We start from the raw sequence: 14,779 nt of genomic DNA on the forward strand, positions 1-14,779 counted from the left end.
AGGGGAAAAGGGAACACACCTCAGAGACTAATGATAAAAAAAAGAGACAGAAAGGGAGATGAGTGAGGACAGGAGTGAAGAGGAAAAATGACTGTTGATACTGCCTGTAGTGAAGTATTAAGCATTGGAAATACTCGTTTCATAGCTCTTAAAGTAAAGCTCCGGCTAAAAAAGACATTTCTGATACTAATTAAAAAGAAAAAGAAAGCACTTTTAAGAAGCAAGTTACAAAGATCCACTATACTCGTGTTTGACAGTGGTTAGTATGTCAGGATGAGGAGTTTTAACGAATAAAACGGCCACAAATCATTTATATAAAAGTGGAAACTCAGTTTAAGTTTGGATTTGTGTGACTTGGGAACATGATAAACAGGGGAATCTAAACAGATCTGCCTCTAGTCATTAAAAAAATACCCAAACTTTTAAAAACTACTAAACAATGGGATAAAACTTTAACTTTAACTCAGAATATCAGTAAACATGTGTTTTGGTCTCTAGAGAAGAACTAATACGCAGGTAATATGCAAGCATCAGTCTGGGTCGATCTTATCCCACGCAGAGAGAAGGATTTTGGGTATTCCTTCATAAAGTTAACAGCATGAAGCCCTCTAAGATGACGCTATGTGCACATTTACTGCTCACTGGGTGAATATTAGCCTGACGAGGGATTGGACAGAAACCAAGTTCACCACAAAGAGGCCGAAGCACAGACAACAGCTGCATTGGCCACACTTCATCACTTCATCTGTTAGTTTCAGTTCACCGCAAAGCAGATCCCTGTCCTCTATGACCCGTTTTTATTTACATTAAGAAGATCTGCATAAGAAAAGTAAATACATAAATTTCCATTAAAGCACAAAGATATCTATTAGCTCACTTGAAGTTGTTTCAAAGAGGACTAGAAGCCTTTTGGGGGGACACTTTTCATTAACATGACGTGACTCATCCGATGTAATAAGACTGACGGCTGTCTCCCTGGATGTTACACAGTATCCCAGATATTCCCAGAGTATCTGGAGATTAGAGCAACTCCTGAAGAGCAGAAACAGAACCCCCTATCCCTATCCTTCGTCTTCCTGCCCATTACCTGCTCACAGCTGAATATTTTCAGAGGTCTGAATTCCTGAAACGTTCCTGGAGAAAATAGGTTTAAAATGACAGATCTGTAGCAAAGACAATTTATGTGGTATGATGCCTGCCCTCTGTCCTCCCCTCTCCTGGGGGGTTGTGGTAGTTACTGTACTGAATACACTCAGAGAACTGAGGGTAAACACACAACAAGTAGCAAAGGGTAAAAAGACTAACTGGCTTGTTTTAGTGGGTGTTCGCACATTTAAACACGTAACATTTGGTGTAAAAAAATGAGCGTGTCTGGTCAAGCTGCCCCAGCTCGGTAAATTCAACAATACAAACATTTAAATGTAATTTAACTGATGTGAGGGAAAAGGATGAAAGGCCGCAAAAATCTGTAGATAAAAGGTTTTTTTGGGGCTCAATCAAGTGCGAGGAGGATTAGGACGCTTGTTTTGGGTTGAGCCCAAACAGGGGCAAAGATCTCATCTCTTGTATGAAATCAAAGGTTGGTAGTTCACGTATAAACCATTCCATCCTTATTTCCTTCTTTTTTAATTTGATGTTTTGAAAGCAGGCTTCTCTCTGCTTTTAGAAACGTGACGAAATAATAAACAGGAATGTTACTGATGGCCTTCCGGCTACGGATCGATTCAGATATGGACACAACTACCAGTTTGGTGCAAGATGTACCCGTATACATATACATTTATACACAAAGCCCATCCAAAGCATCCCACTGCATTATTGTTGTTCGCCATTTTGGGGTGGAAATGGGAAATTGACTTTGTCTATCCAGAGGCTAGGATTAACACTATAGAAAAAAGGCATGTGACGAGCGCCTTGCTCCATCAGCTACAGAGCAGCCGTTTGAAAATAGGAGAATGTGTTTGGAGGGGGGGCTGAGAGGCTTTTCATTAAGTTAAGGACAATACAAGTCTCAGAATAGTGTTTTTGTGGGTAATTTTACACGAGTCCATGTGGGAATTTAAACTACTTGCCTATGTGCAGTTGAATTTAGGAAAAAGTAGTGATTTAAATTAAATTAAAAGAATTAAATTAGAAGAATTACAACTGCACAAACAACTCAAAGAACTTAAACTAAAACAAAACATGCCAGTCTTGACACTGAGCTACTTTCTACCAGAAGAGGTTCACCGGTAAGAAAAGTGTTTACGTCATTTGAAACTCTAAATATTTTACATGTGGATGAGAGGAGTTTGCATCCATATGTCATTTTTTGGAGTAAATTTCAACTCACTGACAGACCTACTGAGGCTAGTGCCCGTCAATCAAGTGCTACCAGCTTCATCATTTCAATTTAAGCCTGCTGTTCTGTAGCAACAGAACATGCCAGAAGTTTCTTCAAAGGGAAAACTGTCTGACCAGGTGGAGATTAAATGCCATCTAGTGGACACAGTGTTGGGACGAACTGCCGATTACGCTTAGCTTTTTCCAACTTGGAAAGTGGCGTCAAACACAAACGCACACGGAGCTTTAATTTGGCAGAACAACGAAAGTAGATCCAAAAGCCACGGGGATGCAACTCACAAAAACAGAAAGCACAAACCCAACCAGCCACGTCATTACGTGATCAAAGCCAGGGTGAAAACAACGAGCAGAAAAAAAGCAGGAGGGAAAGCGTGTCAGCTGGCGGTCAGCGGGTAGCACCGCTTCAAGAATGGAGACTCAGGAGGAGCAGAGACTTTTCATTTTCAAATGGCGACAACAAGAACAATTGTGTACTGTGTGTTCCACCGACTGCTGGGAACCTGCAGGGAAAGAGGGGCTGAACGGTTGAGTGCAAGGCTGAGACAGAGGCTTCCTCTGTGGACTTGGCGTTGGGTGAGGACCCCTCTTCGCTCTGGAAGCTCCTTTTGAGCAGGGGGAGCAGGTTGTCGCCTTGGTTGCTCTTTTCTGAGCAAGTAGAAAGAGGGTGGGAGGGCACGCACCACCGGTCATGTACAGAGACCTGGCGAGGGCACAGAGTGATGCTACACACACACACACACACACACACACAATCACTATCTAAAAGGGTCTGCCAACCTCCCAGATAGCCAGCCAGTCTGGCAGCCAGTCATGCAGCTCCAGACATTTGTCATGACAGGCTAATTCAGTCAAGAGGTGCTTTAGGTCTCTATCTTGTCCAGGCACACACACGCAAAAGAGCTACAAAACACACACACACACACCAAACCAGTCACACAGCTGTGTAATTACACATTCGTCAGCAATGTTTGGAGTGACGATCCCGGCTTGGTCAGACGCAGGTAGAATCAAAACCTTTTCATTATAAAAAGATTCAAACACACAAAGGATCTACTTTCAATCCCCAAAGGGTAGGTGTGTAAATACTTAAGAGACGAGCGACTACAAGGGACAAATTAAGACAAACACTGTTGGTTTCTGCTAAAGTTCGACTACAGTGTGTTTCTCTAATGCAGAATGAGACAAAGCAACATCCTCTGTGTGCCAGGAAGCAGTCAGATTTATGAGAAATGTGGTCTTCAGTTTCAAAAACCCGACACAGAGGCTTCAAATCGGCCCAACTCTCAAGATACGGTCAAGATTATTCAGCTGCAAAGGATCCTAACAACATGGGCATTTTTAAGGAAGTTACACCTAGTCAAAATTAAGAAATTTATTCATTTTTGCACAAATTTTGGTGAAGATGGCGAGAGAGTGAAAAAGGGGAGTGATTGAGGGGGAAGCAGGGAGGGAGAGGGAGACAGAGAGGGGAGCTTATCGGCTGCCTCCAGACGGAGTGCGCGGATCAATGGGCATGCGAGGCCCACAGCGATCAATGCATTTGATAAAGAATTAAAGAAGAGCCACTGTACATGGCTATCAAAGAACCGGGACATGGCCTAATTATGATTCGACGGGTGCGTGCTCATGATAGGGGTCTATGTGTGTGTATGTGTGTGTGTGTGTGTGTGTGTGTGTGTGTGTGTGTGTGTGTGTTATATGCACAGAAATATGAAACCGTGAGATGTCAGGGTGGAAGTACAGCCCACGCACGTACCTGTGTGCACGTAAACATGAGCCTCAATTTGTATTTTTTGTATTTTCAAACTTTTAAAGCGGCATCAGCAAAACAATCATCTGTTAACTGATGCTTTTTATTATTATTAACTTCCGTTTGTGTAGGTTTGATTCGTCTTCAAGGTGTGGTTTCAGTCTTTCAATGAGCCTTGGAAAGTAGCCAAGGCTATAAATATGATACGTGTAGTCACCCTTTGCTTCCAAACTAAGCATTTGTTCAAACAAAATCAAAAGTTTTTAGGTTGGCATAGCTCCAGCAGCACAGTGCACAGATGTAGTGCAAAAGACACACATAAAAGAACAAGGGTGTGCACACAAATTTGTTTGACAACTGTTGAACTGGTTTCACGGTTTAATGCAAAGTATATCCCCAGCACGTTGAGTGCGTTTGTGTTCGTGTACTTAACAAAGGACATTTGTAAACTGGGACAGGTAGAACAGGTAGAGTGGAACGCACACGCATGTGCACACAAAAGTCAGAGGAGCTCGTCACTCTGACAGATGAGTAAGATGGGAAGGTTCTGCCCTTTAAACAGACGGGATAATTACTGGGGAGAGGGACAGAAAGAGCTGAAGGGAGGAAGAGGAGGAGAGAGAAAGAAAGAGACGGAGAACATGAGCTGACCTCATGCCCCGCCCCTTTTCGTGGAAAATAAAACTCACCTTGGCACTAATGGACATCTTTAGCACCAGTATTCATGCCTCGGCCAGAGCGCCGACGCAGAAGAAAGTCGTTGGAATAGAATAATACGGTTGTAGATCCAATAACATCTGGCTTATTGCAGATTAATTGGTATCAAAACAGACACTCATGGGAAAGCAGATTTTCATTCCCAGGTTTTACATATGAGAATATAATAAAATAATTTTAAGTTCATACCAGGTCTTAAAATTAAGTCAATTCTACCTCAAATGAACAGCCGCGCAACGTATCAAACTGTGTGATCACATAAATAAAAATCGAGTACAGTCCATGATTCAGTAGCTTGTAAAGCCACTCAGCGGCAACAACCTGAAATAATCTTTTTTTATGACATTATCGGACCATTTTGGCCACTCTTCTAACCACTGTTGCTTCAGCTCATTGATGTTTGCAGCATTGGTTTCTGCACAGCTCTCTGAAGGTCCCACCACAGCATCTCAATCATGCTGAGGTCTGGACTCTGACTGGACCATTGCGACACCTTGATTCTTCTCTTTTTCACACATTCTGCTGTAGATCTGCTGCTGTGTTTGGGATCTTTGTCCTGTTGATGAGCCAGTTTCAGCCCAGCTTTAGCTGTCAGACAGACGGCCTCATATCTGACTCCAGAACACTTTGGTATCCAGAGGAGTTCATGGTGGACTCAATGACTGCAAGGTGCCCAGGTCCTGTGGCTGCAGAACAAGCCCAGATCATCAGCCCTCCACCACCGTGCTTGACAGCTGGTATGAGGTGTTTGTGCTGATATGCTGTGTTTGGTTTCCTCCAAACGTGCTGCTGTGCTTTATGAGCAAACATCTCCACTTTGGTCTGGTCTGTCCAAAGGACATTGTTCCAGAAGTCTGGTGGTTTATTCAGATGCAGCTTTGCAAACCTGAGCTGTGCTGCCATGTTCTTTTTAGAGAGAAGAGGCTTTCTCCTGCAGCCCTTCCACACAAGCCATACTTGTTCAGTCTGTTTCTAATTGAACTGTCATGACCTTTAACATCTAACATGCGAACTGAGGCCTGTAGAGTCTGAGATGGAGCTCTTGGGTTTTTTAACCTTGCGGTGACCTTGCTGGGACGTCCACTCACTGAGATAAGACTTTATTCTAAAGCTACTTCTGCTTAAATTACATTTTTGCAGTTTTAGCAAAGCAACAGAAACTAAACAAAACATTTTCCTTTTTCCATCAGTTCGCTAATGCATTAAGGCACAAAAGAAGTAGGAAATCATTTAAAGACGGCTATCTTTTGCCACAGCAGTTATAAATTTCCACTTACATTGAAGGTCTCCCTTTGAACATCAATAAAAACATCAAACAGTTGTGCAACATTACCAAAAACATGATAATACTATTATTTTCTTGTTGCGTTAAAAAAACAAACAATGAACTTCGGGCATTTGTTTATCCCAACTTCAGAGTGAAGTTTCTGAGAGTATCTGTCCTAAAAGGCCCACGAAAGTAACAAGAAATAAATAAAACCTGCTTTAAGAAAAGTAAAGTCCGAAAGATACCTTAGAAGTCTAAGTAAGGAGGTGGAATAGCTGCAATTTCACATGCAAAACATGCTAAATATTCTATCATTTGAGCTGCTTTTTGCTAACAACGATGCTTTAAAACAAAGAAAAGGGGGGAGTGTGAGAAAGATCAGTGCTGCAGGGTGGATGTGAAAACATTTGACACTTTCACTTGGTCAAATGTGAACAAAATAACAGGGAGAGAGAGAAAAAAACAGAGCGGTCCATGTGCTCTGAAGAGGTATGTAAGTGTAGGTGAATTACAGCTTTCTTCTCTGATGGCTTGATCAGCTCTTGTGATGCAATTCAGAGAGTTGTCTTTCTCCTGCTCGTTAAAACACACACACACACACACTCAGTTTAGAGGCCGGCTTTGATCTCCACTTCAGCCGATTCAGCCACGACACATACCCGCACACTCCAAGACGAGCACACATACACAGTCCAAAGAAACTCCCCACCAAACTATTTAGTTTCATTAGGAGCAAATTCTTCAAAAGGAAGAGGGAGAGCGAGAGAAAGGAGGAGGGGAAAGAAAGAGAGGACCGGTGGAAGAAAGGAAAGGCAGCCACATTAAAATTAGACCTGAAAAAAAAAAAAAGACAGCAGGAGGAAGTAAAAGTTCAAAATGTGAGATTTTTGTTCCAGTATTTTCCGAACAGACTAGTTACTGGTGGTGTTCTCAATGGTTGGATGTTAGATAAGATTCAAGGTGACCAAGCATGTGGTCCATTCACTGCAAATATTCTGTTATTAACTGTAAATAAAAAGTGAAAGCTCGGTTTATGTTCACCTTTTAATCATAAAAAGGGGGATGGTTTAGGATGATGAGAACACGCTTTTCCACAGATGAACATCAGATGTTCTCAGTCTGCCTGAGACTCGTTCCTACACCTGGAAGTGCGAATGAAGGGATGAAGGGGAGCATCTGTCGACATCTTTTTACAACAAACTGAGTGTAACAGATGAGAGTCTTTTTGCTGCGTTGATAGCAACACCATATGCATCCAAATGTATTCACAGCAGTGACGAATGCAAAGCTGTGGGCGTTTGGATTCTCACCTCCACCTCCCAGGAACATTTCAGGACTTCAGGCATGTGTGAAAGCGGCTCTAAAAACCAGATTCGGCTCTAAAATCTGCTCTTTTCGTTCCTGTATTTTTATTTTATTTTTGTTCAGCCGGCTGTCAACCGGCCAGGTTTCAAAAAGTTCCCCTTTCCAGTTGTTCAGTCTTTAGAAATCAGGGCAAACAGCCAGGTAACCAGAACCTGTTCGAATGTGCCTCTGACAAGTAAAGACGTTTCTCTTTTATAGCTGCTTGGCTCAAGTGCACAAAGAATAAGTGCGCAATGTGTTCCTCTTTTTTGGAACTTTTTTGGAATGTCAAGGTTCAGCCCGAGGGCATTGTTTTTGTTAATAGTGACAGAAAATTAAAAAAAAAAAAAAGAAGAAAGAAAGAAAGAAAGAAAGTAAGTAGTCAAGATCAGAGGACAGACAGCAAATGTGGGTGGATGACAACACCTACAGGTCACAACAGCAGAGACCCAGGACTCGTCTCCTCTGCTGAGGAGGAGGTGGAGGAGGAGAGGGAGCGACGGAGGAGAAAGGGGAGGAGGTGGCGTGGATGCTGGTCGGCAAAAATCAAACGGGACCCAATTATAGGAATCACAACGAGTCAGTGAGCAGGGGAACTCTCTTACCTGGAAAACACCAAGGTATTTGCCACAACCACACACACACACACACACACACACACACACACACAGAGACACACAGACTAAAAAAAAAGTAAAAATATAAAGTGAACAGATGCTAAATACTTGTTCAAAAAACACACACACACACACACACACACACACACACACACACACACAGCAGTGAATGCTTGTGTGTCCACATGCACACACTCATCCCAAACCTAGTGTGGATCCTGATAATTAGTCTGGCCAGGCCGCTGTGAAATTACTGTTCTCATCTGCTAATGGATGAGAAGACCTGAAGCGAATACACACAGACGCACACATACACTCTCTTCTCTATTAAAATAACAGCGAGAAAAACTACAGAGGAAATGAAAGTCTGTGTAAAAAACGGGAGAAAACAGAGTAAAAACCCTTATAGATATTGTGAGCTGTGTGGGCAAAGGGTGGTGACGTTACGGCTTAACAAGACATCTGCACTTCTGACTGCTGATGTGTTGTGAAGGCCACCTATGAGGAGAAGGAGGAGGTGAGGGTGCGGATGGGCACAAAACAATTAGTAGGGCAGCTTGTTCTTTAAGGACCACAGAGAGAGCAGGTACAGAAAACGGGGAAAATGAGATGTGGCAGAGAAGAAGAAGAAGAAAAAAAAAAGAAGAAGTGACGGGGAGAGAAAGAAACTAGGTGAAAAACCAAAAACTGACATGAAACAGGAAGAGAATGAAAGAAAGAAGCCGAGAAGACAGACTGGGAGAAAGAGGAGGAGAGAGAAGTGAACCTGTGACCTTAGATGAAAGAAGCAGTCACTGTGGGCTACAATTAGGACTGGCAGGAGGGAGAGCGTAGGTCAGGAGAACAGGGCCGCGCACACACATTCAACAACTATAGCTGCAGATGTGTGGGGGGCACATGTTAAACTAATGTACTCAAAACCGTATTTGATTCTCACTGTACAGATAAAAACTCATCTTAGGGTATGAGACGCCTCACATTAGGAGATAAAACCTGTGAAGAAGCTTTGAGATCAAAACAATTAAGGGAAGTCAGAAAATCTTATAAATCCCGAGTTTAACATGAAATTAAATAATAAATATAAACGTGCTACGTGGGACCGATGGATCAATTCATCATCTACACCCCAAAAACAGCTAATGTGGTCCCCTCTTCTCCCCTACATTAGCCACTTCTCTAGCAGAAAGAAGCCTGTTGTAATTGAATTAAATGATACCTTATGCATGCTAAACCGCAAAGCACCTACTTAGACAGATGGAGAGTTAAATGGGAAAAGCTTGTGCCTCTCCAACTGATAACGGGGACACACACACACACGCTCATGCTAATCAAAACAAGACATCAAGTAATCTAATCTGAATCACTAACAATTATCAGCACATTGGCCTCGAGGCCAGTCGTATTCCTTTGATCAATGTTTTCTATTAAAAAAAGTGTAAACAATTCAATATCTTCCTCTCACCCCTCCTCTTTTGATTCCTTTCCTTATGCATAGTGTGTGTGTGTGTGTGTGTGTGTGTGTGTACGTGTGTGTGTGTGGGGGGGATATTAACCAATTGTCCTTGGAAATGAATGAGAAAATCAAGAGGAGAGGGAGAGACTGAAGGGTGGGGTGGCTACTTTAAGGAGCTAATCTGAGTGAAGTCAGCCATCTTGCCGTACAACAAGGGACAGAGGAGGACCTTTTTATTTATTTTTTTTGTCGCTAAGGAAATATATCGGCGCTGCTACAGCTTTGAAAACCTCTTTTAATTTGCTCTCCTCCTCTGAAGACTTAACGGCAGCAGTCCTTGGAAGGCCCTCGTTTATTTCCTCAGATTATCCTGAAATGGTTATTCCTGTGGCTGGCACACATACAACACACACCAACACACACACACACATATATATATATATATATATATATATATATATATATGTGTGTATAAAAAGAAAACAACCATCTAATTCAAGGGCATATTTCTCTTTTAGGATCCAGGCAGCAAACGCAGGGCCGTGCGGCTGCTGCCTTTTAGATATTTCATTACCAAAAGGTATTTATTTCATTTTACCCTCAAATCCCTTGTCGTCACAATTCTCACAAGACCACATTTTTTCCTTACACCCCTTTACTTCCCTTGAAACATTTGGAAACCTGACTGAAGATTTGACCACAGTTCTTTCCCAGGGTGACTCTTGGTTCATCAGCGTGCCCCTTCCTCCCAGTATATTATGTTCACTGGAGCGTGCCCAGTTCAGAGCTGGCAATTTCGCCCGCTGAAGACTTAGTCTAGTTAGCCTCAGTGCGGCGATTCTTAACTCCCATTTACAGTCAATGCACTTTTGCTGACAGGTGTTTGTGTACAACATTTACTCAGTGAACAGGGGCAGAAAATTTAGTCATAAAAACTGAGCAGAATGAAGACCAAAGGGTAAACCTGAAGAGAGACAGAGTTGGGTTTATAGTGAGTCCTGACAAGTTGAGGTTGTGGCGTTCAGCAGCCCATGAGAGAGAAGCTAATAAGCAAAAGTCTCCCCTCCTTCTCAAAGCTTGTTCATAAAGTGCTCCTGAAAGAGGTCTGACAGAGGATGAGACCGTTTAGACAGGCCTTTCCACAACGTTGGAAGTGTAGTGAGCAGCAAATAGAGAACAGAGGAGGTGGCATGAGGGTGCTGAAGAGGCTGGTGGACGAGAAACCTTAGAAACTAAAAGACTTCAGTGGATATGTTTACATGCACAGAGCATAGTCTGCTTAATGACACCCACTTTAGCCCATCCAAAATCTTAATTACTATGCATACAGAGCTCCCCCTCACTCCTCATTTTGTGTCCTGTTCTTATCACAGCCTCCCTATTCTGCACTGAACTCCACCAGAATCTGTGTTCCCAGAACTTGAGAGACAAAATAAGTGACCTCATCAAAGAAAAATAAGCTTTTATATCTGAATTTTGCTCACAGCAAGCAGACCTGGCAACTCCGGAGCCAAGAGCATCCGTTGTAAAGCAGCAGTGTGCGTCGCAAGTAACAGAAAAACTGTAACTATACATGAAAATAGTCCACATGAGTATTGCTCACTTGAAATATGGCGCAGTCTCTACTTTAGAGTAAATATGAATATTGCTGTGAGTGTTAACACGTCCAGTCTGACATGCGAGTCCTCCTCAGCTTCAATCCAACCAGATTCCTTGTGTCATAATATCGGGTCGAACAGTAAAAAACAAAACTGCCTCCTGGTCCTAAACATTCGGATCTGTGGACAACTCAGAGGATATTACTTCATTTCCAAAGCTGTTCATTTAAAACAGTAAAAAAAAGAAAGAAAAACACATAAAAAGTGTTGTTCACACTTATCCTGCAGTACACATATTATATAACCCCAATCAGAACGACTGAAAATAAACGAGTTACCATAAAGATTGTGGTCATCTCTGCTCTTTTCTTAAATATAGTCTGGTGTTTCCTCTACAAAATAAAACAACAAACGAAGCTCGTTGTGTTAGCATATTAAGAATGTGACCAGCTCTTGTGGCGTCTGCCACGTGGATACGACTGGGTCATTCCACTCAGTTAGGAATGACCATTCAACGGGATTCCGTGAGCAGAACTGGCCTCCGTCTTACTCCTCTGACTGATGCAAGTCAACAGCTTCAGCCTGAGAAGTTGACACAAACACTTTGACTTACATCACAGACGCCTGCAGCCCTGTTTGGGGGAGTGATGGCCGAGTTGGGGACATTCTTGTTGCCGGCTTTCATGGCGGCGTCTCTGCGGGCCTGCTCCAGAAGGAGCCTGGCCCTCTCCTTCAACTCCTCCTGACGAGACAGCACCCTCTACCAAAACAAAGTGTTCAATCAGATACTTGAACGTCAGAAATTACAATATCCACCTCACTAATGAAACTGTGACATTAATGAGTATTTAAAATGTGCTCTTTAAAAAAACTGTACTCACCTTCTCAACTGGAGGACTTGATACAGGGGCAGGTGAAGGCTCCTTTAAAAAAAGATAATAAGGATTTAAATACCAGAAACAACATAAATTAAATACCAGACAGAGATTTAGAGGTTTTATATCGAAGATATAGATGTTCTTACTTCTTTCTGCCCTTTACAGTCAGCATCAGGAGACAGAAAAAGACTGTGTTCGAAACCGCATACTACTCCTACTACTCATACTGACTTTTTTCCCCGAATGCATACTAGATTCACCGAAATGTTGAGTATGCATCATGAGGTTACTACTCATACTCAAACTACCCAAGATGCAACGTAACTTGATGTCGCTGATCGTCATTTCCTGTCAAAACGGCAGTTTCAAGCTAGCTACAACGAGGGTAGGTTCACTTCCTGTTTTCAAAACAAAAGCACCAATTGTATCGTAATGGCTTTCCCTATGATAAAAGGCAACAGGTATTTTATTTTGTGAAAATAACCGTAAGTGCGTTGCTCAATACGGCTAGCTTTAGTAGCGCCGAATTCGTCGGAACAAAATTGTAAATAGCCGGTATTTTGTCAGATTTTCAACACGTTGGGGATCTAAACGACTACTTTCTCGCCTGAAAATGTTTCAAATGTTGCTAAAGTTTACAGAGTTTAGAGCTTAAGCGAAATCAGCTTCAGGCCGGCTGATTTCGGCTCGGGTAGGAACGAAATGCATTGTGGGTAAACGCTCTGCATACTGTCTGATCGATGAGTATGCAGTATGTAGTATGTAGTGTGTAGTGTGTGGTATGCGATTTCGAACACAGCCTATGACATCCTGTTCCTAATCTAAGTGCATTCCCTATGATGTGCACTTTGGCGTAATGGAGGGCAGTCTGGGTGGTGTGGAGAGCTTTCAAAAGAAAACTAACATCGTTTAGGATTTTTTTGAGGACAAAAGCAAACGGGGTGAACAGAGCTTTTGGCTTCGACCGAAGAATATTACAGTTTTTTATTCCACTGAAATGCGTTTATCTTTTGGCCTGGATGCAGGCAAGGATACATGACACCACCCAGATAACAGCAGATCAAAAATGGGGTGTCATAACTGCCACAACCCCCCCCCCGGCCGTCGTCCCCGAGCTCCCCCCGCCTGCCCCGTGACCTTTCCACTTGTAAACAAGGAGCAGTAATCTGGGGTTAACAAACGCAGGCAGCCCTGCATTCAGCGTGTTTGTGTGTGAGCGGGTGCACACATTCATACAGGTGTGTGTCAGTGTGTGAGACGAGATGATGTCTGCTCGGTGCGAAGCATCGCCACGCCTGAGCAGTCACGGCGCCAACTGTCATCAACTGCAGGGATGAGAAATATAATGAAAAATATAATGAAATGTCAAAGCAGGGGGTTCTCCTGGGCGCCTTCTGTAGTCGCCACGTGTTAAAGGGCCCGGCCTGGATGAGCCCGGTTCTCGGGGAAAGAGACAGGTAACGACAACATCTAATGCAGAATGGGAGAATTTCAGGACGGTCATCTCGGCAATGGTATCAACGAAGCTGGGATTTGAAGCTTAGCGAGCGCGAGGAGGGAACGAATGCTCACAGCGTCCTCTGTCTTATGACTGACGTCGCTGTGAAAGTTTCAATCAAAGCCAGGGTGCACGGATAAAAACATGTACAATCCATTTAGAGGCCAGGCTGGTACCTGCAGGTAAACGCTGTCAGAATCTTAATACCCGACTGAAGAAGCAAGAGTCAGTCTACAACATAGAGACGGGTCCAGAGGTTGCTTAAGGAGCAGAAGTTATCATTTTTTACGTGTTCTGAATGGCTTAGAGGACAGTTACCATATTGGCCAACGTAAATATGTGTGCATATTGAGGAGCTTTTTGGCGATTTACCCGTTTGGTGGGGACGTCTGTGTGGTTAACTGGAGAGGGTCTGGTGTCTGAGGCGGGCTCCGACTCTGAGTGACGCAGACTGGCCCTCTTTTTCTTAATAAGGTCAGCATCCCTATTATAGGAGAAGCCCAGTTTCTGGTGAGAAGGTGACTGGGAAGAGGAGGCTCCTGTTCTGGTCGGGGACGCTGGTTCGGCACCACCCTCCCCTCTCTCCTCTCCCGCCTCCTCCTTGTGTTGCATTTCCTTCTCCACCGCCCTCTGTGGTAACTCACTAAGGTCTAAGGTGTTGGGTTTAAGGAGGCTCCCTCTGCCCTCACAGCCTGGCGGCGTCATGTGGGTTGAGTTTGTCGTAGCTGTCGCCGCTAACGCCGCACGTGGCGAAGGAACAGGAGGTGAGGATTGCGAAGGCCCTTCTGTTGCCACGCTGGCTGAATCTTGTCCAACTTGTGGCTCCATTGTATCCCCGTCCGCAGCTTCGGCGCCATTGGATTCAGTGGGAACGCCTTCAGCAGGTGTAACGGCCTCAGGGTTATCCTGGCGTTGCTGCACGTCATTCAGTTCGGCATAGAATTTGTCCTGGCCAATGGAGGCGTTTGTATCCGTTTCAAAGTCACCCACTTTGTAGGTGCTGCGACTGCTGTTGGCCTCGATCTGCACCACGTTGAGCTCCTCGCCGGAGAAGTGAGCCCGGATCTGATAGAGGTAGGTCATCACCGTCAGCTTGTCAGGAATGGCCAGCAACACCATGTCGGATGGTTCCAGGAGACGAGAGATCCCAAGGCTCGCAAAGCCATCGTATGCCTGCAAAATCAAGCACGAAAGTAAACACCAAAGAATCACTTGTCAGAAATTACACGTTAGAAATGACGGCTAAAGAGGGATGGTAGGGTGACCAGAGTGGGTGAGGTGGGAGAAGTCGGGTTGTATTTGGTGCTTTGCATG

The 14,779-nt window shown here is 43.7% G+C and overlaps 1 protein-coding gene across 7 annotated transcripts in view; it reads right to left on the bottom strand.

Annotated features, from left to right (window-relative positions):
- Positions 1–14,779, bottom strand: part of ehbp1 (EH domain binding protein 1) — a 145,498-nt gene that overhangs the window by 45,172 nt on the left and 85,547 nt on the right. For all 7 annotated transcript variants that reach the window (XM_075480445.1, XM_075480444.1, XM_075480448.1 and 4 more), the window contains 3 exons: positions 13,838–14,638; positions 11,971–12,012; positions 11,703–11,849 (listed from right to left, as the gene is read on the bottom strand). In XM_075480445.1, coding sequence (XP_075336560.1) covers positions 11,703–11,849; positions 11,971–12,012; positions 13,838–14,638 — 990 coding nt within the window. The remainder of the gene's footprint in view (positions 1–11,702; positions 11,850–11,970; positions 12,013–13,837; positions 14,639–14,779) is intronic.

The sequence above is a fragment of the Odontesthes bonariensis genome, chromosome 2, assembly GCF_027942865.1.
Source record: "Odontesthes bonariensis isolate fOdoBon6 chromosome 2, fOdoBon6.hap1, whole genome shotgun sequence".
Taxonomy (NCBI): domain Eukaryota; kingdom Metazoa; phylum Chordata; class Actinopteri; order Atheriniformes; family Atherinopsidae; genus Odontesthes; species Odontesthes bonariensis.